We start from the raw sequence: 27886 nt of genomic DNA, 5'->3' as shown, positions 1-27886 counted from the left end.
TGAGGATTTGTGTACTTTATGTACATTATATCTCATTAAAAATATTTAAAAAATTATTCAATAAATATTTACTGGGTACATACTATGATAAGTAACTAACTGTTCAGTGCCCTGGGTAAACAATAAACAAATCAGAAATGGGCCATGGTCTTCTGTGAGGTTCACTCCAGTTGGGAAGATAGAAATGAATCAAATGGCATCAATACATTATAAACTGGGATGACCCATCTGAAGGAAAGGATCCCAGTCCTGGGAGACTGTAACAGAGGCTGGCCAGGTCTGGAGAAGTGATGGTTCAAGCAGAAGGCAAAGGGAGCGGAAAGAGAGCACTCCAGGCAGCAGGAAAACATGCCAAGACCCCGGTGCCAAAGTAAGCAGGGTGTGTCCTGCTGGAGGAAGCTTGGGTGACCAGACCACGCAGGAACCTGCGGATGGGCAAAGGACTCTGGCCTTTAGCTTAAGAGCAATGGACGCCATTAAGGGTTTTAAGGGAATGTACGTCATAATCAAATCTGTATTCAGACAGACCTCACTAATGCTGTGTGGATTTAAGAGCCGTATAGCAGATCCTTCCTAGGACACTCGTTAGGGGAAGACTATGAGTCCAGTCTAGAGCTGCTCTATCCACGAGAAAAGGCAAGAATACTAAGAGAAGGAAGTGACTGAGAACTGTAGACTTTATGTCTTTAAATTTATTTTGAACCGAGGTAATTCATCTTCAAATCAGTGTGAGATCCAGTACCCCAGGCTGCCTCCAGGGAAAGGGACCTGAGGAGGAGGGAGACTGCACTGTAAAGCCTTTGACACCCTATGAGTTTGTAATCATGAATATATATTACTTACTCAACATATAATTAACATTTAAAATGAACACCACTCAACTGGAACCTTCCTTATATTGCTAAGCTGCCTTGACTCCCAGTTAGTGATAAGGCATGAAGGTAAAGAGGCATGAGCCCTGTGAGTACCATCACCATGTGCGTTGAGTAAACAGTGCGGTCCTGCTCACCTTCCTTGTGGATAGGAACGGGATTTACCTCAGAAAATCACCCGAGGAAAGGCTTCCTGAAACAGAAACAGCCTCAATCTAAAAGATACATGTGCATCATTTAAGATACAAAGTTTACCTGGTAAAGAAACAACTTCTACTAACAGCCTGGACTTTTAGTTCCTTATATCTAGGCCTGTGTCAATCTGCAGGCCAAGGAGAAAAAAAAAAAAATGGCAGCAGTATTCAAGAAAACCAAGACAAAAATGAAAGTTGGTGATTTGGCTCAAAGGACTATATTATAAAAACAACCCGGGTAGTCATAATTTCCCCATGTTTTAAATCACTGAAATCTAGAGTTGCAGCTGTCCCACAAACTGAAACCATATAAATTTTTAGAAAATGAGTCAATCATGAGATTAAAGTTTCAATTTATAACACTTCTGTGTTTTAGTTACAAAGTCATAAATAAACCTAGCATGACACAGAAAGTAAATATTTTCTCAGTTGTTTATGCAGGGAAAGAGGAAAGAAATTTAACATGCAATTAACCACTTAGGTGTTTCTAGATATGCACCATATAGTCTTTCTTTGTATTTAAGATAAAAACAAAAATAAATATTGTTTTCTTTAACCTAACGTTTGCTTAGCAACATCAAATATTCCAAGCTAACTCAATCCCAGGCACTAGATACACTTCATGGAAGAGATTTTCCATTTGCAAGAGAGCTGGGGCACAAGAATAGGAGGAAACTTCTTCCTCAGAGGAGGGGGAAAGAGGAGGAATAAGGATTTTTACCAAATAGTTTAAGTTGAATACTCTCCGGAGAAAGAGCAGTAAACATTTAACCAGCCTGGGGCTCCAGTCCTATTGTGTAATAGACAATATATTTGTTTATACATTAAAAAAAGGGACTCTTATGCCCTTCTTTCAACCAACATCTGAAGAAGTGTGAGATAAAAATAGCTAAGGTCCAAAGCAGCCCTAAGATTGCTATATAAGGACTCCCCATACAATCATGGTTACTCTTACCAGCCTTAGTTTAAAAATAATTGGAAAAAATCTGACTGACATTATAATCTAGATGATAGAAATAATTTAATGGATAATTATTTTCTCATCTTCATGTCTTATCCATTATTCTAAAATTAAAGGTTTTAAAGTAAAATCATTATTATATACTTGATGCTATATGAAGTCAATACGTGGCGATACACTGTTATATTAACAACTGAAATAAAACTGTAAAGTCACCCATGAACATCTTTAAGATACACAGTTAAAATTAAAAACATAAACACATTTGAGAGGCTGAGGTGGGAGGATAACTTGAGGCCAGGAGTTTAAGACTAGCCTGTGAAACATAGTAAAAGCTCATTTCTACCAAAAAAAAAAAAAAAAAGCTAGGAGTGGGGTGTGGTGGTGAGTGCCTATAGTCCTAGCTACTCGGGAAGCTGAGACAGAAGGGTCACTTGAGCCCAGGAGGTTAAGGCTGCAATGAGCCATAATCATGCCAATGCACTCCAGCCTAGGAGATGAAGCAACACTCTGTCTCATATAAGAAACAAAAAATTGTATATGTGTGTATATACATATATATATACACACACAATTTTTAATATGACTGAGTATTCAAATGTCACTTATTTTCATCTATTATATATGTGTGTGTATATATACATATATGCTCCATATATCAAACAAAGAAGCTCTTATAAACCGACTATCAGCCGGGCACAGGGGTCACGCTTGTAATCTCAGCACTTTGGGAGGCCAAGGCGAGTGGATCACTTGAGGCCAGGAGTTCAAGACCAGCCTGGCCAACATGGCGAAACCCCGTCTCTACCAAAAATACAAAAATTAGCAAGGTGGTGGTTCGTGCCTGTAATCTCAGCTACTCAGTAGGCTGAGGCATGAGAATTGCTTGAACCAGGGAGGAAGAGGTTGCAGTGAGCTGGGATTGTGCCACTGTACTCCAGCCTGGGTGACAGGAAAGAAACTCTAGGAGTAATAATAAATCAAAGCATTAACACCAAAATTGTGTATAGCAATGCTATTTTCTCATGGTAGGTTTTTCATTTTTCTTTTTCTTTTTTTTTTTTTGAGACTATTAAATGCTACCTGACTTCAAACTATACTACAAAGCTACAGTAACAAAAAGAGCATGGTACTGGTACAAAAACAGATATATAGACCAATGGAACAGAACAGAGGCCTCAGAAATAACATCTACAACCATCTGATCTTTGACAAACCTGAGAGAAGCAATGGAGAAAGGGTTCCCTATCTAAGAAATGGTGTTGGGAAAACTAGCTAGCCACATGAAGAAAGCCAAAACTGGATCCCTTCCTTACACCTTATACAAACATTAACTCAAGATGGATTAAAGACTTAAACGTAAGACCTAAAATCATAAAAACCCTAGAAGAAAACCTAGATAACAGCATGCAGAACATAGGCATGGGCAAAGACTTCATGACTAAATCACCAAAAGCAATGGCAACAAAAGCCAAAATAGACAAATGGGATCTAATTAAACTAAAGAGCTTCTGCACAGCAAAAGAAACAATCATCAGTGTGAACAGGCAATCTACAGAATGGGAGAAAATTTTTGCAATCTATCCATCTGACAAAGGGCTAATACCAGAATCTACAGAGAACTTAAATAAATTTACAAGAAAAAAAAAAAAAACCTCATCAAAAAGTGGACAAAGGATATGAATAGATACTTCTCAAAAGAAGACATTTACGCAGCCAATAAACATGAAAAAAAGCTCATCATCACTGGTCATTAGAGAAATGCAAATCAAAACCACATTTCATACCAGTTAGAATGCCAATCATTAAAAAGTCAGGAAACAACGGATGCTGGAGAGGATGTGGCGAAATAGGAACGCTTTTACACTGTTGGTGGGAATGTAAATTAGTTCAACCATTGTGGAAGACAGTGTGTTGATTCCTCAAGGATCTAAAACTAGAAATACCATTTGACCCAGCAATGCCATTACTGGGTATACACCCAAAGGATTATAAATCATTCTACTATGAAGACACATGCACACATATGTTTACTGCAGCACTGTTCACAATAACAAAGTGAACCAACCCAAATGCCCATCAGTGATAGACTAGATAAAGAAAAGTAGCATATATACACCATGGAATACTATGCAGCCATAAAAAGGATGAATTCATGTCCTTTGTAGGGACTGAAGCTGGAAACCATCATTCTCAGAAAACTAGCACAAGAACCAAAAACCAAACACTGCATTTTCTCACTCATAAGTGGGAGTTCAACAATGAGAACACATGGACACAGGGAGGGGAACATGATACACTGGGGCCTGTTTAGGGTGTGGGGGACTTGGGGAGGGGTAGCATTAGGAGAAGTACCTAATATAGATGATGGGTTGATGGGTGCAGCAAACCACCATGGCATGTGTATGCCTATGTAACAAACCTGCATATTCTGCACATGTACCCCAGAACTTAAGTATATATATAAAAAAGGTGTTAACACATAGAAAGAAGAAAAAACCAACACTCCATACAGTAAATATAACAGTATTCTCAAAATCTCTCTGCTCTCTTCCATTATACTGATTTCATCTCCCTATTCTCATCTTCCCACATGGTTAAGAGGCCTTCTTGGAAGTTAATCTGGATAAGCACACTATGTAAACAACCAGGCTCACCCCTAGCTGCGCTCCATCGATCTCCCAGCTGGTACAGTGGGTACTTTCCTGTGCACACATAATCATGGCAACAGTAGTCTCAGCTTAGGAATCTGCTCTAGAAACCAAGCAATTTTAACATGGAAAGTCCTCTAATTACGTATAAGTTGTCTGCTAAGCGTTCATTCATTAGTCTGTTACTTGGGAACTCAGAACACACATCCAAAAACAAATGTCCTATAAGGGATGTTTCAAGCTACCATTCAGCCAATGCAACCCCCTAAAATAACAGAAAGGAGCAGAGCATCACATTGTTGTGATTGCAGTAGTAGAAACTGACAAGAAAATGATGTTTTAAATTTTAGGTTTTGTTGGTCCTTGAAAAAAGGCTGTTCTAAGAGAAAATCATGCCAGCCACACTGGGTGACCCAGTCTGTGCCCTCTGACAGACACTCCTCTGGGCAATATCCTCGATTTCCTCTCATCCTACACCGTGAACTCTCCCTGCTGCCCATTTCCACAGTGAGTACCCTCAAGAGACTAATGACTCCCAAATCTGCAGAGCTCCCGCCTTGCTCCCTCTCCTGGGCTGCAGACCCACTGGCGCAACATTGTTCACCTCCACTTGGATATTCCACAGTCACATCAAGTGAAACTCATCAACTGTGCATCCACTTGGATGTTCCACAGTCACATCAAGCGAAACTCATCATCTGTGCATCCACTTGGATATTCCAGTCACATCAAGCGAAACTCATCATCTGTGCATCCACTTGGATGTTCCACAGTCACATCAAGCGAAACTCATCATCTGTGCATCCACTTGGATATTCCAGTCACATCAAGCGAAACTCATCATCTGTGCATCACTCACTGCAAAGCAGCTACCACTCCTCCTGTGCTCCACATTTCTGAACGTCATTCCCATCCCCACAGATGGCCCATTTTATTAAAACAGTGGGTGTCATTCCCACTCCTCTTTTATCACCACCTCCCAAACTAGCAAGCACCAAACACCCAGGTCTGTCTGAAGGCTGCCGAGAACCCCTAGAGCACTCCTCTGTTCTGCCTGGTCATCTTGTTTCTTTAGCCTCCAGGAACATTTGCTGATGAAGCAATGCAAGAGCCCTACTAAAACATTAAAGGCACCTTTTTCTCATGAATGTTTCAGGGAAGGAGCCTCCCTCTGGAAATTAAAAATGAGGATTCCCAATATAGCCTCAGTGTTAGTTGTATATGCATCAGAATGCCTCAATCTTCCCATCTTTTATGCTCAGTTCCTCTGCTCACAACTCAATACAATTTGATAGGCTTGATAAATATTTTGTTTAATAATGAGATGTTTGACAGGACAGCCAGATATAATGAAGAATTAGCTAGCAAATACACATCTCAAAAGCCATTTTGGATACAGGCTCCATGAGAGCCAGGATTCTAGTCTACTTTATTCACTGTTCTATCTATTGCTTAGACCATGCGGCAGCACGCAGTAGGTACTTAATAAAAATATAACATAAATAAACATTATAGCAATTATTAAAAATTTATAAATATTAGCCATTACAATATAAATACAAAAAGCAAATTATTGTATAACTATTTTAACTGGGATTTGAAATAGTTTTCTTTATGCTAAATACAAACAAAAGTGTGTTTGCTCTTTGGTGTGTCTGATTAACACAATTTTCAGCAGTTCTTTTTTTCTAACAACACAGTTTGCTACGGATAGAGAATTATACTTAATATGAAATATATATCACTTCTACATAATTAGACTTAATAGAAATGAGTATGGATAGAAACCAGTCTCCAGCAGCAGCAGCCTTTCTCAACTGATACACCCTGAGCATACTGCAGCAAATTAGGTCTATCTGCGTATGTCCCTGATAAGCCTGCAGCAACACCTTCTCAAAAAGATGGATAGGTAACCAATGTGTATAGATTATATAAATTCCCTGATATAGTCTAGATATGTGTTTCTGCCCAATCTCACGTCAAATTTTAATCTGCAATGTTGGAGGTGGGGCCTGGTAGGAGGGGACTGGATCACTGGGGCGGATTCTCATGGTTTAACACCATCCCCATTGGTGCCGTTGACATAACAGTGAGCTCTTGTATGATCTGGTTGTTTAAAAGTATGTGGCACCCACCCTCCTCTCTTTCTCGCTCCTGCTCCCACCATGTGAGACACCTCACTCCCCTCTGCCTTCTGCCATGATTGTAAATTTCCTGAGGCCTTCCCAGAAGCTGAGCAGATGCTAGTGCTATGCTTCCTGTACAGCCTGCAAAACCATGAGCCAATTAAACTTCTCTCTCTCTTTTTTTTTTTTTATAAATTACTCAGTCACAGGTATTTCTTTGTAGTAATGCGAGAAAAGAATTAATACATCTAATACATCCCTCATCCCTTCTCTAGGGTAAATCAGAATAATTTTTTTTTTTTGAGAGAGAGTCTTGCTCTGTCACCCAGGCTGGAGGGCAGTAGTGTGATTCTGGCTGACTGGAAATGCCACCTCCCAGGTTCAAGCGATTCTCCTGTCTCAGCCTCCGGAGTAGCTGGAACTACAGGCACGTAACACCATGCCCAGCTAATTTTGTTTTGTATCTTAGAAGATATAGGGTTTCACCACGTTGCCCAGGCTGGTTTCGAACTCCTAAGCTCAGGCAATCCACCCACCTCAGCCTCCCAAAGTGCTAGGATTATAGGCGTGAGCCACTGTGTCTGGCCAAATTAGAATAATTTTTAACTAATGCTAACACTGTGCCACTACGATATGCCAGTTTGTTGCTAGATGTGAAAATAAAACCCTAAATGTAGAATCAATCCTATTCCCAAGAAACATGTTTTCTTTTCATATTCTTCATTGGTGTTTGCTCTAACAAGGACCAAATATCAACATATCCTTCAGTCCTAGTAACTGCTTTCCTATAATAACTTTTTCATTTTAGCTTTAAACAACTTTATGCCATGAAGATGGTGAATTTTAAATTGTGAGTTGTGAAGAAAGACACTTTTCTTAGACATGTTATTATATTTTCATGTAAATACTTACAGTGCTCAGAACTTTCTTACTCTGTTTTCAATTTGAGGTCGCTAAAGGGCAAAAGGAATCTCACTGGTGGCAAGATTTATTCAGAGAACACTCACTCAGAACAGCTGTGCTGGATACGCAGCTTCACCACCCAAACCCACAAGCCTACAAAATTAGGTCAAAACACTAAAATACAACTGCGTCATTAACACATCGTCAAAACCTAGAGTCAGCTGTTCACGTTTTGCACTTGAAAAATACACATTAGGACAGAGTCAAAGGATCAAAGACTAGAAGTTTCATCCCAGAGCTTCCTGGACACAACTATACATCAACTGTGTCAGAGAGGAGGGTGGAAATTTGAAATTACAAACCTAGAATGCTATAAAAATAAAAATAACAGATTTTCTATTTTCTGAATTAAAAATAGGAGAGATATACAATCACTTTGGAAAAACTATTCTGAGAAGAGGCAGTCATGAATATAAAAAAACACAACAACACAACACTGTTCTCTATATGGAAGAGAAGTGGTAATGGCAGAAGGCAAGCCTGTTGGTATCCGTTGCACTATTGCCTTCTATTCACAAATGAGTAGAAACTTTTGGATTTCCAGCATTAAACTAGTGGTAGATAGAATAGCAAGTACAAATGGGCTTATGTTTTATACAGTGACTCAGCATGCACAAAATAAAATGCTGACACTAGAAGGCTACTTACTGACTTGTAAAGAAAGCATCGTTATTTAATATGGCATATCTACGGAGCTGCCCCCATTAAATAGTTACAGTCATGTAAATGCAGTTTTCCAAAGTATGACCTACATAAAGCTAGTGCCTAGAAATTATCCATGAAAACTTCCAGGGTTAATAGATTTGAGGGGAGAGCACTAGAGACTCATAATGTTCGTTAGCATATCACAGACTCCAAGCAGTTATGCAGTAGAGAAGCCAGCTCAACGCTGTTTAAACATATTGCTCAAAGAAAGATAACTAACGCAAGTTTATTCCCAAGATGAGTAATTAATGCACTTAAAGAAGTGCTAAATGCAAAATCACTGTTCAAAAGTTTAGACCCGATTATGTACCTACCTTTCTATCAACTCTATAAGCATTATAAATACTCTTTGTTGCTTATTATTTTCCTTTTCTCATTGTTTATTTGGGGGGAATAAAAGGATTCATTTCAGAGAAACAATTTCTGGAGACAAGTTCACACTGTCACTCTTTGGCCTGCACAGGAAGGCACTACAAAGTCGTCTTCTATCTGATACGGAAGTTGAAAGCCTTGCAGTTGTTTCATCCCCATGGATCTTGCTTATCACCCCAACCCCGATATCCAGTCACCCCTGCTGCACTGATTCTGCCTTCTGCACTGTTCTCAGGTCCGTTTCAACCTTCCACTCCCCGCAGTCACTGTTCTAGTTCGAGCCACCAGCAGCTTTGCCAAGATCCATTCTTGGCATACCCCACACCTTGTAGCCCAAATCACCTTTTAACCCTTGGAAGTGTTTTCTATCTGCCAAGACTATATGTCTACTGTTAGTAGAAAGAATGACAAAGTCATCAACCATGTACCGACCAGTTTAAGAAAATATTTCTAAGACTCCTGTGAACCCATTCCTGTGAATTCTGTGCTTCTAATTCCCTCGTTTTTCTTTATAGTCTTACCACACATGTATTTATCTGACAATGTACTGCTTAGTTTTGCATCACTTTGAACTTCATATAAATGTACAAGTTTGATTCATGTGGTATTCATTTATTTCACTTTATGCTTGTGAGGCTCATCATCTGTGGCCCTCAATTTTCACAGCTCAACAGTATTCCACTTGTATGCACAAATTGTTTATCCATTTCTCTGAGGACAATCACTTGGGTTCTTCCCAGAATCCTCCCCCTCATATTTTTTTTGTTAAAACTACTTACAAACAGTGCTGTTATAAACCCTCCTATTTTTCACGCCTGGTACAGAAAACTATACCTGGAAGAGAAAGTACAATGTTTTTTTCTAGGTTATATTAGGAATTGAATTGCTGGGTCATAGGGTGGTCCATATTCAGATTTCACAGATCTGTTTTGCAAAGTGGTTGTATCAACTTGCACTTCTACCTGCAGTGTGTAAGAGTTCCTATGACCCCACATCCTTGCCAACATCTGGTAATGTCAATTGTTTTATTTTTTGCCAAACCAGTGATAGTAAAATGTTTTGGGAGTATTGTAACACAGTTTTAATGTGCATTCCCTGACTAATATTTGTTATTTTATGTCATTTTTTACAAATCCATGTCTTCTGCTCATTCAAAGTAATTTAAAAATATATCCTTTTCCAATGGCCAGGCACAGTGGCTCACACATGTAATCCTAGCACTTTGGGAGGCCGAGGAGGGCAGATCACTTGAGGTCAGGAGTTCAAGACCAGCCTGGCCAATATGCTGAAACCCCATCTCTACTAAAAATACAAAAATTAGCCAGGCATGGTGACACCTGTAATTCCAGCTACTCAAGAGGCTGAGGTGAGACAATTGCTTGAACACAGGAGGCAAAGGTTGCAGTGAGCTGAGACTGCGCTATTGCACTCCAGCCTGGGCAACAGAGCAAGACCCCATCTCAAGGAAAAAAAAAAACGTAAGTTTTATGCTATGTGGTATTTCAGTTTCAATATCATTGAATTTGTCAGTCTTTTGCTTTACATTTAATGGCTTTTCTATTGTATATACAAAATCCCCAACTTAAGATTTTTTAACTTTAAGATTTTTCAACTTCACAATGGTGTGAAAGCAATATACATTCAGTAGAAACTGTACTTTGGGTGCCAGATAACCATTTTGGTTTTTGCTTTCAGTACAGTATTCAATAAATTACATGAGATATTCAACACTTTATTATAAAATAGGCTTTGTGTTAGATGAGTTTGCCCAACTGTAGGCTAATACAAGTGTTCTGAGCACATTCAAGGTAGGCTAGGCTAAGCTGTGATGTTCAGCAGTGCAGGGGTATTAAATGTATTTTTGACTTATGACAGTTTCAACTTACAATGGATTTACTGGGACCTGACTGCAACTAGAGGACTATCTGTACAAAATATAAGATATTCAGAGTGGGTATAAAAAAACAGTATCTCAAGTTGAAAGATGAAGAAAAACAAACAAAAAACAAAAAAACACTATCATGGCTGGGCACAGCGGCTCACATCTGTAATCCTAGCACTTTGGGAGGCTGAGGCAGGAGGATTAACTGAGGTCAGGAGTTTGAGATCAGCATGGCCAACACGGTAAAACCCCGTCTCTACTAAAAATACAAAAATTAGCTGAGCATGGTGGCTCACACTTGTAATCCCAGCTACTTGGGAGGCTGAGGCAGGAGAATTGCTTGAACCCAGGAGGCAGAGGTTGCAGTGAGCCAATAACACACCACTGCCCTCCAGCCTGGGTGACAGAGCAAGACTCTGTCTCAAAACACACACACACACACACACACACACACACACACACACTTATAAAGATATTCTTTTGCATTACGTTCTAAAAATGTAAAGCTTTACTTCACATTTGGGTCTTTAACTCTATTTTTTGTGTGCAGTGTGATACAGAGCTGCATTTTTTTTCCTTATAGATGATCAATCACTAAAACACCACTTTAAAAAATTGCTCCTTCTTCGCCCACTGATCTACGGTGTCACTCAACCTATATTCAAGAGTCTATGAATTTGCTGAGTCTGCTTTTGGGCTCTTGTTCCTGTTCCACTGCTATCTGTGCATCCCCATACCAACGTTACGCTGTCTCAATTCCTACAGTTTTATTTGAATCCTGAGTGGTCAAGTTCACCAACGTGCTGTCGGGAAGGTTACAGGCTTGATGAATGAATTGAGAAACAAATGAGGAAATGCAGAAATTGCTAAGTAGGAAGAGTAAGATATTTGTGCAAATCTAAACAAACTCTCAGACTTTTTTTTTTTAAGACAAGCCTTAAAATAATGTCTTTTTTTCTCTAAACATAGCTATGCTTCTTTTAAAGAACTTTTAAAACAATTTACATGAAGAGCGATGGCTACTGAACATGAATTGTGGAGCTAATCCCAGTAAAGAGATACATCTTTTTATTTTCTCAAAAGGAATTAGGACAAGGCACATGGACTTAGCATCACCCTTCCTTTCAAATTAATAGTGATTTGTTGATTGTTGATTCAGAGTTTGGTTGCCACTATTACTTCATCTTTGTATGTTAAATGATTACAGAGAAGAAATCTGGCTGGTAAAAAAAGTTGAGTTTTCCTTTTAAAAGATACATAGTTACATTATTACAAGATTTAAGATTAAAAAAAGAGCAGAGGGCAAGCAACTCAGTCAAGCTGAAGTTTTGCAGCTTTGGCAAGCATCCCAGTTCTACTAATGTTAGTCTTCCTATAACTTTACTACTTACTAGTCATGAAATTTAACTCACATCCACAAAGAAGAATATAAGATAAGAACAAAAACAGACAAGCCCCAAAGCAGGTGAATCAGGAAATGCTCTGTGAACTGGAAAATGCTAGTAAAATCTTGGCAATTGTTTTTATTATTTATTCCATGAAGAATTAGATTATTCTTATCACTATAAATTTTCACTAGCACAGATAATCAAGGGCTCAGCAGTACAAAGTATTAGAACAGTAAATTACATGTAAGATCAAAAACAGGTAGTTAGTATAACCAGCATTATATACTTGTAGCAGATGATTAAGCTTCTAAGACAATCGAAAACTAATGACATGGGGTATTATAAAGATAAAATATCCTGTTGCTTCACTTGCCTGGTAAATATGATCTTTTCCCATGCATATTTGAGCATTAGGACCTGAAGATTTAGTGGACAGTTGTAGTTTATTGATTAACTTAAACTCTTGGCACAACATGTTCTGCTATGCAATCACATAGCAAATAAAATCACTTGACATTTATTCTGCTTTTTATAGTTTACAAAACACTCTCAAATTAGCTCTATTAGACCATCGAGGCTAGAATGACATAAACCTGAACCTACCAGTAGTTATCAAACCATCCAGTCTGGGGAGACTGCCTGAGAATGAAAGGAACCCAGAAAAACACAGAGCTGAGGAGAGGAAAGAGAAAGAAAAATTTCTAACAATACTGTGGGAGACCTAAATCCGACTTACCTGAAACACCCCTATACCCCTGCACCTTTCAGTTATAAGACTCAATAAATTCCATTTTCCGTTTAAGTTCATGTGGACTGTGTTTCTATCACTTGCAACTGACAGAGGCCTGAGTAAAGTTAAGTCAGTCACATTGCTAACTGCACCAGGAGTCACATTGTTAATTGCACCAGGAGTCAGAGTGATCAACTGCTCCTTACAGGAGCCTTTGAGTGATGAAAAAAGCCTGTTTGTTTTGAACTCCGATACACTCATTGAACCACCTAGATGATCTCAGACAGGACATATAATGTGTATGTGCCTCCAAATGAGCCCCAAATACAAGGATATTATCTAATTTATAAGGCTATTTTGAGAGCTAAATTAGAGATCTTTTCCCAAAGAAAGTAGATAGAGTCTGGCGCCTAGAATCCAATGAATGGTAACATTACTCCTCCTCTCTCTCCTGATAGGTACTCAACAAGTAAGAAATGTAAACCATCTATCATAATTCCTGGTACAATATAAGATACTTAATACATGTTAATTCTCTTTCCAATGAAAATGATTCTGGATTGGCAATTACATTCATCTTACATCACTATTTTTCACATTACAGAAAAATAACTAAAAAGAAGAATATAGATCAACTCCAATGACCTTTTTAACGCCCACATTTCCAGAAAGGAGGAAAAACACTGCTAGAGGGTAGAAAATAAGAACATATAAATGGGTAGTTGGAGATATTACACAAGCCAGGCAATTTTCAGCATGTGTGCCATGTGAAGCCTCAACATAAATGTAGGGATTTCAGGTGCTCCCAAGGGAAAGGTGATCACAACCTACAGAAGTACTAGCAGAACCACTCAGTATACACAACAGAAGGCAAATGCTGGACTCACAGTATTTGGAACGTATGGTAAGCCATAGAATTTCTCTTGTGTTTCCTTGAGAATGTCTGTGGTCGAATTCCTCAGGGGATGCTTCCCATGGTAGATTTGATCCAGAGTGGCATAAAAGACCTAGACAGATAAAAACATCTACTTAGTTTTGGTAGCCCACCCTCACATCTAAGATGTGGTGGACCAAAGATGCTGTAAGTGCACTAGGGTGACAGTGAACAAATCATAGTTGCAAACAGTCACAAAAATAAACTTAGATGGTTTGAGATGTATTTCATACCACATTTAAGACCACGCTAAAGATGAAAAGGAATGCTCTCAACCTTTTCATAAATAAGAATTTTAAAGAATTTTGAATCATATCCATAAGATACTCTTTTTTTTTTTTTTTTTTTTTTTTTGAGACGGAGTTTCGCTCTTGGTACCCAGGCTGGAGTGCAATGGCGCGATCTCGGCTCACCGCAACCTCCGCCTCCTGGGTTCAGGCAATTCTCCTGCCTCAGCCTCCCGAGTAGCTGGGATTACAGGCACGCGCCACCATGCCCAGCTAATTTTTTGTATTTTTAGTAGAGACGGGGTTTCACCATGTTGACCAGGATGGTCTCGATCTCTTGACCTCGTGATCCACCCGCCTCGGCCTCCCAAAGTGCTGGGATTACAGGTTTGAGCCACCGCGCCCGGCCCATAAGATACTCTTTAAGTGCAATGTGGCAAATTAAATATGTGACCACAAAACTGGAATTTTGCCGAAATATATGTACATCGAAATATACAAAAACAGTTACAACTTTTGACCCTCCTGTTTGGTTTCCTCCTGGAATCTTGATATATCTTAAATGAGAGACATGAAATGGTCAGAATCCTAGTTTTGTGATGAAAGGTGAAAGAAAAATAGGTGTGGTGGGGGTAGAGAAAGAAATAGCAATGCAGCATCTGGTGAGTACAGATGTATCCAAGAATTCTGATGCAGCTGCTGGAGAGGTTGGAACTAGAATCCCACACCTGGTGTCAGGAAGTACAAAGGAAGCAGCTGCTGTATAGGACAATTTTGGCTCAACTAGGTGACCAGGGGAAAAGAAGCACTCTCCTCTGAGTAGAGGATATAGGCTACTGAAACACAGTAGAAGAAAGCACTAAAGAAAGTCTGGACATGAAATGTGCTCTTTACAAAGTACTGAAAACTAAATTTTGCATAGAAATCTGAAATAAACATAAGGTACTTTTTCACTGCAACATTTGACTCAAATATTGTTTCTGAACACTGACTTGAACATTTGACTTCGTGGAGGCAAGTAGAAAATGCTTTATTTTACAGGACAAATTTTGACATGCAATTATGCTTCTGATATGTATCTCTGTGATTCAGAAATGGGATTTGTAGAGAATGTGCAGCTGTTGACTTGAAAGAAGTGAGGATTAGTTTGAATAAAAGAAAAAATTTAAATGACCTCTAGCTTCTGGCTGCATTTAGATATAGAATTATGGTTCTAAATTATAGAGTTAAGTTTAAACCTTCCCTAGAAAAATACAGACATTTCCTAAATATAAATATTGCTTTCTTCTAACTGGTAATCTAAACATACAGCTAAATATAGCTCTTTCAATTCTACATTTTATAATGAATAACAATGCATAAAGATAATCAGAGAAGCCAAAATTACTCAATGTCTTACCTATATTCTAACAGAGCAAATTATCAGGAACTGAAACTTTTACATTCTAACCTCAACTGAGATGTTATTTTGTCCCAGGTATAAATAAATCAGAATTCAAGAGTTTCATTTCTTCATTTATGCCTTTTACAAATGATACAAACATGGGGTAACTTTTTTGAATTATAAAAACAGAGAAAAATAAATTAAATATGAAAACAGAGCAAAATAAATTAAATGTGCATTCTTTTTATGCTTATTTGCTGATAAACTAAAGAATTCCAAAGTGATGAGCGTATCTGCCCACCCAGGGAGTCAATGCATTCGTGGGACCAAGAAGCTTATTAAGCTACAGAAATAAGAACCTATTTTTAAAACAATAATTTAAAAATACGTATAGTTTTAAAAACACTGTTTATGTCCCCATAGAAAGCTGACGCTTCACTTCCTTCCCCCCTGGTTTGTCTTCACTGTCCAAGTGTAATACAAAAGCTGGACCCAGCAGCTCCTCTAGCAGGCCTTTGTCTCTCTCTGTCTCTAGAGGGCTATTGTTTTTGTAAGGCGGGGGAAGGAAAAGTTGGTTTTTCATTTTAAAAGAAAATTATTAGAACAACTTTTCAAGAAGAAAGCCACAAAACAGACTTTTAAAAGGCAGGCCTTTTACTAAGATACCAGCAAATCAAAAGAATTTTGCCAAGTAATGTTAATTTTTAAAAATAATTCAGAAATCCTTTAAAATTTATATTGATAGAATAAAGTAATTTAAAGCAAATGTAAATTCATGGTTTTGTCTATATAACAGATTTCCTACATTGAAACATGTATTCCATGCTTCAAGGTACAGAAAAACAGAGCGCATTCATTACTTTCTAGGGACTGAATTTTACAAAACTATAAAGCAATTAAATAGTGGTTACTTTCTTAAACAGGTAACTGAATCATCATAAAGTGAATACTGCCTAAGATGAAAGATGGGTGTTTAGGATGTTTACATAACTCCCAAGATCTGAGGAGGAGTGAGAATTCCATAAACAATCTCAGTCATTACAAACATCTATGCATCTGGTGTCATGCAGACCTGGCATCCAGATGGTTCATGAAAGTTTTCTTGTCTTCATCTGGAAACCTGGGAAGTTGGTTTTGAATATTATCTAAAACTAACAGTAATTACTATCTAAACTTCAAACCTAAAACCAAAAATTTTTAAAAGACACGAAATGAATAAACATATATATATAAAATTAAGTTTGAGCCTTAATTTAGTCGGTGAAATGTGTGATTAGAAGTCATGTAATTTTTCTAAGCTTTGATTTTTCCCAACTGAAAATGGGAAATCATCTTTTTTTTTTTTGAGATGGAGTCTCACTCTGTTGCCCAGGCTGGAGTGCAGTGGCGTGATCTCGGCTCACTGCAACATCCGCTTCCCAGGGTTCAAGCAATTCTCCTGCCTCAGCCTCCTGAGTAGCTGAGATTACAGGCACTCACTAGCACGCCCAGCTAATTTTTGTATTTTTAGTAGAGATGGGGTTTCACCATGTTGGTCAGGCTGGTCTCGAATTCCTGACTTCATGGATCTGCCCATCTTTACCTCCCAAAGTGCTGGGATTACAGGCGTGAGCCACTGCGCCCAGCCGGAAAATCACCTTATTTAACGCCTACTTCATAAGGGCAGTGTGAGGATGTATGAGTCAATTTTGGTCAAGTTCTTTGAACTCAGATGAAAGATGCTTTAGAAGCACAATTATTATAATAAATAGGTATGATTGGCAAGAATTTAAAGTTATATATTTATTTGGGATAATGACTCTGAAAAACTTCAGAACAAAGGTACATACATACCTGAAGTTGCATATCAGCTGCAGCACAAACCTTTTTAGATTCACAAAGACGAGACACCATATTTTTTGGCAGTGGCTTGATAAAACAAAAGAATATGCATATGAGCAAACTGCTTAATAAATCACTGTACTATGTATATTATACTTATGAGTCAGGGAATTTAAAAAGAACATCAAATGTAAAATGAGTAACATAATTTCATTATAGTTCAAAAATAATAACTTTAAATATTTTAGTTGGCAAGACAACATGAATAAAGACATTCTGTTTTATTTCAAAAAGTGGTAATTGTCAAATAAGGGTTTGTACATGAAAATACAGGATTATGTGGAACTGAGATACTGGCGCTGATCTTTAAAAGTCTATTTAAAACCTTAAACAGAATACTTTTTCTGTTCCTTTGCTATCAGTGAGTACCTGTTCAAATACTCTCTTGACTTTTAGGTGCATATAATAACAGACAATAGGACTAAAGGATGAGAATGTCAAGAAATAAATGGTAATTCATGGTGTCAGTCAGTGTTAATGCTGAACTGATATCCTAACAAATAGTCATAATAGTGAATTGGAGATTTTCTTTTCCAACTTGAAAGAACTGTAGAGCTCGGACACTTAGTTTAATGTCCCTATGTGATTTAAGGTTTTCTTTTTGAGATAAATTAGGCCTAACTCTGTAACACACAGATCCTCTTAGAAATAAATTAATAATGCTGTTGAACAAGAAATTTGCTCCATCTCACTCAATTTAAAAATAATTAACACTGATGTTTATTAAAGAAACATACCAATTTACATAACTATTTACAACCTAGTTAAGCTAAAAGGCCCTCTAAAGAGAAACACATTATATAAAGACCAATGGCAAGTTACTCAGTGGTTTGGTTGTATAGATTTAGCACCTGTGAATGAGAATGAGGGCTGTCTGCTGGAAGGCAGAACTAGCCACTGCTTTGTAGGCGTCCACTCCCAGGGCCTACAACAGTGCCTGGAGCCGGCAGACACTCAGGAAAGGTTTATGAATGAATGAACTAATAGAAGAACCGCTAGGAAATGGCTTCTTAAGTGAAAGGCACAGAATCTGCTGACCACTCAGATGACAAACCTACAGTCTCTTCTCTTTCCATTTGTTAGCTCGAGAAGCAAATTTGGTAGAAAGACAATTTTAAAGACTTAAGACACAGATGGGACGAAGCTACATAATGTGGATTCTGGTATAGGTCACAGGCCTGGGGCTTTCTAACACCAGGGGCACCCATCTTGTATGAAAGAAATATTTCCTCAAACACGATTTTTTAAAGTCAAGATTTAGTTAAGTCATATCTGCCAATAGATTGCGTTAAAAAGTTCATGTTTCTTTAAATCTTACTTTATATCATATTTTATGTTGTTGACAGGATTCATGCTGCATTTAAAAGATTTTTTCAGGCATCACCAAGTTTTAATAGTTTTATTTTTACAAAAAAAGTGTATGTGGAAAGATGATACTGAACCCACCTTTGAAGAATTGTAAATATTAAGAGAAGTCTAACATGATTGGCTCCATCCTGCTTCTAACCTCACAGGCTACACTATTTTTAGCTTATTCTAGTGTGGAGGCCAAGAGAACTGCGAGAAAAATTTGGTTTATAGTTAAACTTCAAGGCAAGGAAAACTGACCTTCCTGCTTGTTTGGGGACTGAAGCCACATTCCTAAGGCTGGATTTGATTTACAGTAGGGGCCTGAACTTTGCTGAACAATAGACACACTTAAACAATGACTGACCTGGCACTGCTAAATTTGCTTTTCTATAAATTGCTTACTGCCACACAGTCACATAACCGGAAGCTATACCTCGTAACTTCCCCTACTCCTGTAGATAACATCACCATTGTGGAACCTAAAGAACTGGTCTTTGAGGTATTTTTCAGATTCAGCATTTTGACAAACCAGGAGATGCTACCTGGTCCTGAGACCCACCCCCCAACCAGGAATTGACTCAGCTGAGCAAAGACAGTTTAGACACTTCTGCGATTTTATCCACTCCTGGATTTCATCCATCCAGGCTGTGGATGAATCCTGAAAAATCTTTTAAATGTAGCATGAATCCTATCAACTGTTTCAGTTCCCCAGGCCCCTGCCTGATAAAGTAACTCCAAAAACTCTAGACTCCAAGTTCTCAGCAAGGTGGATTTAAGAAACACCTGTTTTCCACTTGGCTGGCCCTGCTATGATTAAACTCCTTCTCTGCTGCAACACCTGCTGTTCTCAGTGCATTAGCTTTTCTGGGCAGTGGGCAAGAAGAACCCATCAAGCTGTGACAATATTTTCTCATTTAACGAACACATATGAAGACCATGTGAACAAGCACTGTATTAGGAACAAGGGGCATAAACAGTGGGCAACAGTGGGGTGCCTGCCCCCAAAGCTTCCCAGCTAGCATTCTCCACATAAGCACCAATTCCACAGTTACTAACTGTAATGTGTGCTGAGAAAAAAAGGCCTGTAGGACAGTAGGTCAGCTATGACCTTGAAAGGCTTGATGGATGCAGGAGTGAGATTTGCAAAATGAATAGGTATTAATTAGACAAGAGAGGGATGGGTGGGAAGGGGAAAGAAGCATTTCAGGCAGAAGAAACAGCACACGCAAAGGGCAGGAAAGAACAAGGCTGCTGGCAGAAGGCAGAAGCCAGCAGAGGACAGGAAAGAAGGCCCCCACTAGAGAAGCTGGGAAGCTGACCCATGCCAGGTCCTGTCTCCACCCTAAGAAATAAAAATACAATTCTAAGCTCCTCACTGAATGAACAGACCCCCTGTTGGCCAAAGGGACCCCAGAGAAACCCTGGATGCTGAGTCAGACTATGACGGGATGGGCAGTTGGCCGTGCCTTGTCCTTCCCCTCCCTCACTCACTGCCATTATTAGGCTTTCTTCCCTATGGGCAAACCAGACACTGCCTTTAAAAAACAATGTGAATTTAGAAAAAAACAAAAAATGCCGCCACTGGAGAAAACTGAGTGAAGGAGACATAGGACCTCTCTGCATTTTTTTTTTTTTTTTGCAACTTACTGTGAATCTATAACTATTTCAAAATAAAAAATTAAGTACTCCAGTTATGTATTCAATGTCTATGATATATATTGTAATAAATACAAAGAACATTCATTTATAAAGAAATACATAAGTAGAGAATAAGTACAATCCTAGTAGAATAGTTCAGAGGATAAAATCATTAACTCATCAAGTCACAAATAAAAAATAAGCACGCTGAACATAGAAAAATAAATGTTCTTTTTTAAAAAAAAAAAAACCTAGTTTGATGGTTAATCAACTGGAATTAATAAATGTATTAATTGAAATGAAGCTAGATGCTTATTGTCTTAGAAAATACTTTTTAAAAAATAACAAATTTGAAAAAATAAATACCATACGAATCGATTTTCTTTTAAAGTTATGTGTAAAGATTTTTTAAAAATAAACAATGTTTAGAAATTAAAACTGAAATTTAAAAATAGTTCCTTGTCAAGGTTTTCTTCTGTAAATATTGCTTACCAATCGTGGCCATGATAACCAATACTGAATTACAGTGTTCCCTGGTATAGATGAGGGAACTAATTCCAGGACCTCCAAAGATACCAAAATCTGTAGCTGCACAAGTCCCTGCTGTGAAATGGTACAGTATTTGCATTTAACCTATGCACATCCTCCTGTATATCTGAAATCACCTCTAGTGTGTAAACACTTGTTATAGCATATGTTTTAGAAAATAGTAACAAGAAAAAGTCTGTACATGTTCAGTACAGACACAACCATCCATTTTTCTTCCCCATATATCCATACATATATTATACATATCTATAAAAATATATATACATATATATATGTATATAAAATATACATATCTCTCTCAGAAATAAGGTCTCGTTATATTGCCCAGGCTGGAGTGCAGTGGCACAATCATTATTCACTGCATCCTCGAACTCCTGGGTTCAAAGATCCTCCCACTTCAGCCAAGATCTTGAGTAGCTAAGACTATAGGCATGAGCCACTGTGTCCAGCCCCCAAATAATTTTGATCTGCTGTTGGTTGACTCCAGAGGTGGAAGCCACAGATACAGGAGTTGACTGTAATCCATTTTGCTGTAATTCCAAAAGCAATTAAGTCTACAGAGCAGCACAGATGTTTATTATTGTCTCCTAAACAAAAGACTCTCACATCTGCTATATTAAAGAAACAGAATTAATAGGGAACAAGCAATTATATATAAATGAAAATGGATTTATAACACCTAAACCTTGAATAATATAATTATGTTCATTATATTGAATTTGAAAATTACCAAAGTCTGAGCCATTAGAAATAACTTCCTCCGTATTATCAGCTGCATGTTTTAAGAGATACTACTTCAATTTCCATAATTTTCAAGGCAGAAAATACTCCCTTCTACTGATCTATAAACCTCCTATCCCAACACTGATATATAATTTCTCAATTCTTCTGAGAATATGGACGCTACCATTCTTATTAAAAATTAGAATCCTACCAGTGTACTAAGAATGCTATAAATCAAGAATGTTTATATTAACTAATCATGGTAAAGAACAACTGTGCAAGAAATGTTAGGACTGGAGAGCCCTTTTGGGCTTTTCAGGCTGTTTCTAGCATTCTCACTCTTGACCACTGAAATGGCTGCCTCACAATACCCAGTTAATCCAGAAATACCATTCTTTCCATGAACTTAACGCATTACAGTAGAACTGAGAGCATGGCTTGCCTTAACACCAAAATCTGCCTGAATCTCAAACTCCCATGATTGCACTTCACTGTAGCACAATGAGGAGCATCAGATCAAATTGAGTTTGAATCCCAACTGTGCTACATACCAGCTGAGTGGCATGGATGTTGGGTAACTTATTGAACTTTGTGAAGCCACATTTTCCTCATCTGCAAAATGTTGATATTATCTTTTGATAGGATGAGAATCAAGCAACATAATGTGTTTTAAAATTTTATTATGTCAGGTTTAACATAGAGTAGATACTGAATAAATGGTAGCCGGTATTCTTTACTACTACTGCTGCCCTATATAATACATAATCACTGACTTTGAAAAACTTTAGTTACAGTTTACTGTTTCATCTACATAGTCTGCAAATGTGGTCTGTTTCAGATTTATGAAGTTCTCAGAAGACAGGAACCAGAGCTAAATAATTAGTTTCCCGATCCTTCTTCCCTCCCCTCCCCTCCCCTCCCTTCCCTTCCTTCCTTTTTGTCTTCTGTTCTTTCTTTCCTGGGTTCAAGTGATTTCTCCCACCTCAGTCTCCTAAGTACCTGGGATTTCAAACATGCACCATCATGCCTGGATAATTTTTGTATTTTTAGTAGAGACAGGGTTTCGCCATGTTGACCGAACTGGTCTCCAACTCCTGACCTCAGGAGATTTGCCTGCCTCGGCCTCCCAAACTGCTGGGATTACAGGCATAAGCCGCTGTGCCCGGCCTATTTTTTTTTTTTTTTTTTTTTTTTTTCATTTATAAACTAGCCAATTATCTTTAACCCAAAATGTATGCCTCCTCAAATTACCCGGCTTTAGAAGAGGATGCTTTCTCTAACCTGGTCATTAATTTAAGCTTTACAAAAAAAACCCACAATGAAATAATGTTTAATCTATTAGTATCTTCAATATTTCAACATCTGCCACAAAACTTGGTCATTAACTCACTTTTTGAAAATATTTTCTCTCACTGTGAGTAGAACTGGTTATCTAACAATGAGTCAGTTTTTCATCTGCAGGTTCTAGCTCATATTTAGAAAATACTGCTACTAATCGGAAAATACCTCTCTCCTGATGATCAAATGTATCTCATGCTATGAGTCTAGATAGTTCAGAGTTTCAAAGTTTTGGATGAAAAGTCTACTTCAGTTATTACCTCTGTTTGTAATGTGTCTTTTCTCCCCTGGTGGCCTTTAAGGCTTTCTCTTTATCTTTGGTTTCCAGCAGTTTGACAACAATGTACTCAGATACATTCTTTTTTATTATTTATCCTGGTTGGGATTCTTGAAGCTTCTTGGATCTCTGGTGTGCTTTTCACTAGTTTTGGCAAGTTCGCAGTTATTATTCCATCAAATATTTCTCCTGCCTCGTTATTGCTTTCTCCTTTCTGGAGCTTGAATTGCATGTATGTTACACTGTCTGGTATCGTCCCAGAATTCTTGGATGCTTGGTTTTGTGTTTCCCATCCCCTACTCCTTCTCCCACTTTGTTAAATCAGTTTGGATAATTTCTGACTGGATCTATCTTTAAATTCAATGATTCCTTCCCCAGCTTCGAGTGTACGGATGAGCTTCTCAAAGGAGTTCTTCGCATGTGGTATCGTGGCTTTATTTCCTACACTTGGATTAGACTATTTCTTGTAGTTTCCATTTCTCCTCCTATCTGTTCATACATATTATCCATGTTTTCCGTATTATCCTTTAATGGTTATTTAAGTCCCTGACAGACAGTGACTTTGAAGTTATTCCAGTTGTTAGTTTTTTCAAGTCCCTGAGTCTGCTTTTATTGATTGCTTTATCTTGGAGCAGGGAGTCAGGGTTTTCTGCTTTTCCTGTAGCAGCAGCCAATCACTTCCTACAACAAGGAGGAGGCCTGTCTGGTTTCCCACACTGCTTTCATGAGCACCCACCCAGAGGAGGCCGACAGAAAATGGCCTACAAGTGAATGCAAACTCCCCCAGTATCAGGGCCCTTGGGTATTCCAGACTGATATTCCAGTCCACAATGAGTCTCCAACAATTTGCTACAGTGTTACTGATCTCTTCTCACCCCTTGTATGGCAGTCAGCCTTTCTGCCCATGCTCTGCCACAGGTGAGCCATCTCTATCTCTTTGGATTCCAACATCTTGAGGGCCCTGCACCTCAGCTTTCCTATGAGCTTGAGAAAAGTCCGCATTCTACCTGCCTTTTCCTGTAGGGAGGCTGGTTGCCAGCAGTGCTTTTTGAGCTTTCTGCATCCTTGGTGGATGAGCAAATCCCAAACAGTTCAGAATTTCATTAAGTAATGTCATTTGGGCTTAGTTCCAATGGAGAAAAACCAAACCAAACATGATGGCAGAAAAGCTTTAGAAATAGTGAATTATCCTTGTAAGTCAGGAATTAAACATCATCACAGACTGTCACAAAGAAACCTGTGATGCTTCAGCACGTACGATAGACAGCATAGTTGAGTACTGTCTCAAGCAGTTTGGTCAGCCAAGTGAGAATCCTGCCTTCCCCACCTTAGTAATTTTTTATCCTCCAACTCCCTCCACTCCCTCGTTCCTTGGCTATAAATCTCTACTTTTCCTTGTTATATTTGGAGTTGAGCAGAATCTCTCCCCTACTACCAAACCTCACTGCAGTAGCCCCCCGATAAAGTCTGCCTTACCGTTCTTTAACGACTGTCACGAATAATTTTTCCTATAACAAGAACGATAAAACATCATCCTCTGCCCTTGAAAGCATTAAAATTCTGACACCTGCATCACAAGGAGGTGATGTCTATGATGTATGCTGCAGGTGTGTAACTCTGGGCTTGTTGATTCACTTTCAATTTGTTTGTGTACCCTCAAAATTTGATCCTGTGATTAAGATTAAGGTATGCTGGCCGGGCGCGGTGGCTCACGTCTGTAATCCCAGCACTTTGGGAGGCCGAGGCGGGTGGATCACGAGGTCAAGAGATCGAGAACATCCTGGTCAACATGGTGAAACCCCGTCTCTACTAAAAATACAAAAAATTAGCTGGGCATGATGGCGCGTGCCTGTAATCCCAGCTACTCGGGAGGCTGAGGCAGGAGAATTGCCTGAACCCAGGAGGCGGAGGTTGTGATGAGCCGAGATCGCGTCATTGCACTCCAGCCTGGGTACCAAGAGCGAAACTCCGTCTCAAAAAAAAAAAAAAAAAAAAGATTAAGGTATGCTGCCCCTTGATGGCAAAGGCACTTTGATGCAAAATTTGTTTTACTGATACTTCAACAAGTTCCCCCACAAAAGGATCAGTACTAGTAATAAAACATTCAGTGAATATAGTTTGTAATTTAATATGCAATTAGTCTATGATTGATAGACGAAGAAGTTAGATAAGGAAAAATGAGGGCAGAAAAATAAAATGAGGTCAGAATTGAGGTTAGGCACATTAAAACATGTTTCCTATAATTCCATGTCATTTTCACAGTTGGGCCATACATTTAGCTCTGGGTTTTGCAGTGGGCTAAGCAATATTAAAAGAAAAACTTTAGACAAATTAAATTTAACAGAGTTTGGCTGGGCACAGTGGCTCACACCTGTAATCCCAGCACTTTGGGAAGCTGAGGCGGGCAGATCACTTGAAGTCAGGAGTTAGAGACCAGCCTGGCCAATATGGTGAAACCTTATATCTACTAAATAAAAAGAAAAAAAAGAAACTAGCCAGGCATGATGGCAGGCACCTGTAATCCCAGGAGGCTGAGGCATTAGAATTGCTGGAACCTGGGAGGTAGTAAGTTGCAGTATGCCAAGATCACACCATTGTACTCCTCCAGCCTGGGTGACAGAGTGAGACTCAGTCTCAAAAATAAATAAATAAATTAATTAATTAATTAATTAATTTAACAGAGTTTAATAGAGCAAAAGACACTTTGAAAACCGGGCAGTCCTTGGAACCAGAATAGTTCAGAGAGGAGCTGCCATATAATCTGATACTATTTATGGGCAGAAAAAGGAGAATGATCTATAGAAAATGGACATGAGGTACAGAAACAGCTGGGTTGGTTCCAGCTCACTTTTGCCTTATTTGAACGAGGTTTGAACAGCCTGTGATTGGCCGAAATTCTGTGACTGGTACAAGGGTAGGTTACAGGTTGCTTATACCTCCAGTTAGGTTACAGTTTATTATGTATGGAGAAATCTTTAAACCTAATTTAAAATATGTAATGCAGCTTTAGGCGAAACATAACAGCAGAGAGGGAAATTCAATGATTTGCCTCATTCTAATTCCTGTGAGTACTGGTCTAGATCCCTTATTTGAAATTCCATAATCTAGAGAGGTCTGGAGACTGGAAACTTTTCATAAATTGGTCAGAAACACATTAGATGGCAAGACCTGGCCTGGACAAATGTGAAGTTTGTAAAGTATTTATCTTTTAAAAATATTTACCCTTACACGTTGTGAATGTGCAGAAATATGAATGTGTTTCACTGCTGGGTACTCTGCCAGAACTAGCTAGGTTTATTCATTTCTTCTGTTTTTTTTTATATTCAACATCCACAGTATATGGTTAAACAAAAATTATGGGAGGCCTCTGTTTTACACTGAGCTTCTGCACTAGGCCCCAACAGACAAACCACCACACAGAGTCACTCATGCTAAATGTCACACAATCAAACTGAAGTTTTAGAGAAGCAGATAGATCCCATACAGATCAGTGCTTCCTGACAACAGGAGACCCCAGTCTACCTGGTCAGTGTAATAAGAAAGCTCCCTTTGCTTTAACCTTTACAAAAAAGGAACCTGATGCCAACCAACTGGCTTTTTCTTCTATTGTTCTGTTTCCTTGTTCCCACCTTAAAAAACCCACTGTTCTGCTATTGCCCAGGGGGAGCTTTCATTTATTTTGTAGAACGGAGGCTGCTCAATTCATGAATCACATATAAAATAGTAACAGATCTATAACCATATTTGTAATTTTTTCTTCTGCTAATATAAACCATATTAATTTTCTAAAAATCTAGAAAATTCTAAATTCCAAACATCTAATCCCAAAGTTTTAGACAGAGAACTATAAATCTCTATGTATTATATATTTTGTCTGCAATACAGCATTAATTCTCCACCTTTTATTAAAAAATAAATTAAAGGCCGGGCACAGTGGCTCACGCCTGTAATCCTAGCACTCTGGGAGGCCGAGGCAGGTGCATCACAAGTCCAGGAATTTGAGACTAGACTGGCCAATATGGTGAAACCCTGTCTCTACTAAAAATACAAAAATTAGCCTGGCATGGTGGTGGATGCCTGTAATCCCAGCTACTCAAGAGGCTGAGGTGGGAGAATCACTTGAACCCAGGAGGCAAAGGTTGCAGTGAGGTGAGATCGCATCACTGTACTCCAGGCTGCGCGATAGAGAGAGACTTGGTCTCAAAAAAAAAAAAAAAGAAAAAAAGAAATTAAAAAAAGTCTGGACGTGGTAGCTCACATCTGTAATCCCAACACTTTGGGAGGCCAAGGCGGGTGGATCACCTGAAGTTAGGAGTTCAAGACCAGCCTGGCTAACACAGTGAAACCCCGTCTCCACTAAAAATACAAAAATTAGCCGGGCGTTGTGGTGTGCGCCTGTAATCCCAGTTAATTGGGAGGTTGAGGCAGGAGAATTGCTTAAACATGGGAAGTGGAGGATGCAGTGAGCTGAGATTGCATCACTGCACTCCAACCTGGGTGACAAGGCCAAGACTCCGTCTCAAAAAAAAAAAAAAAAAGAAAGAAAAAGAAAAAACTGCAAGGTTCTTTGAACTGACTGCACCATGGACTACACCATAGTCAAACCACGGTGACCCCTGTGACCCACATGTACACTTCCAGTGGCCTCCGGGAGCCTGAGTCTGAGGTAACAGAAAAACTGCAAAAGGAGAACAGCAGCTAGCTCCTGCAGTGCCTGATTAACTGACCCTGCGACATTCCA

General features: G+C 38.7%; 1 protein-coding gene across 1 annotated transcript in view; it reads right to left on the bottom strand.

The window, feature by feature from the left end:
• Positions 1 to 27886, bottom strand: part of MIPEP (mitochondrial intermediate peptidase) — a 170045-nt gene that overhangs the window by 59852 nt on the left and 82307 nt on the right. Inside the window, exons 15-16 of the mRNA XM_021677332.2 lie at positions 17223 to 17297; positions 13732 to 13851 (exon numbers count right to left, since the gene is read on the bottom strand). Of these exons, the coding sequence (XP_021533007.1) occupies positions 13732 to 13851; positions 17223 to 17297 (195 nt within the window). The remainder of the gene's footprint in view (positions 1 to 13731; positions 13852 to 17222; positions 17298 to 27886) is intronic.

This window comes from Aotus nancymaae, unplaced genomic scaffold, assembly GCF_030222135.1.
Source record: "Aotus nancymaae isolate 86718 unplaced genomic scaffold, 86718_ANA_hifiasm-v0.15.2.pri h1tg000009l, whole genome shotgun sequence".
Lineage (NCBI taxonomy): Eukaryota > Metazoa > Chordata > Mammalia > Primates > Aotidae > Aotus > Aotus nancymaae.
The sequence above is the reverse complement of the archived record's forward strand: the minus strand, read 5'-3'. Positions and strand labels throughout refer to the sequence as shown.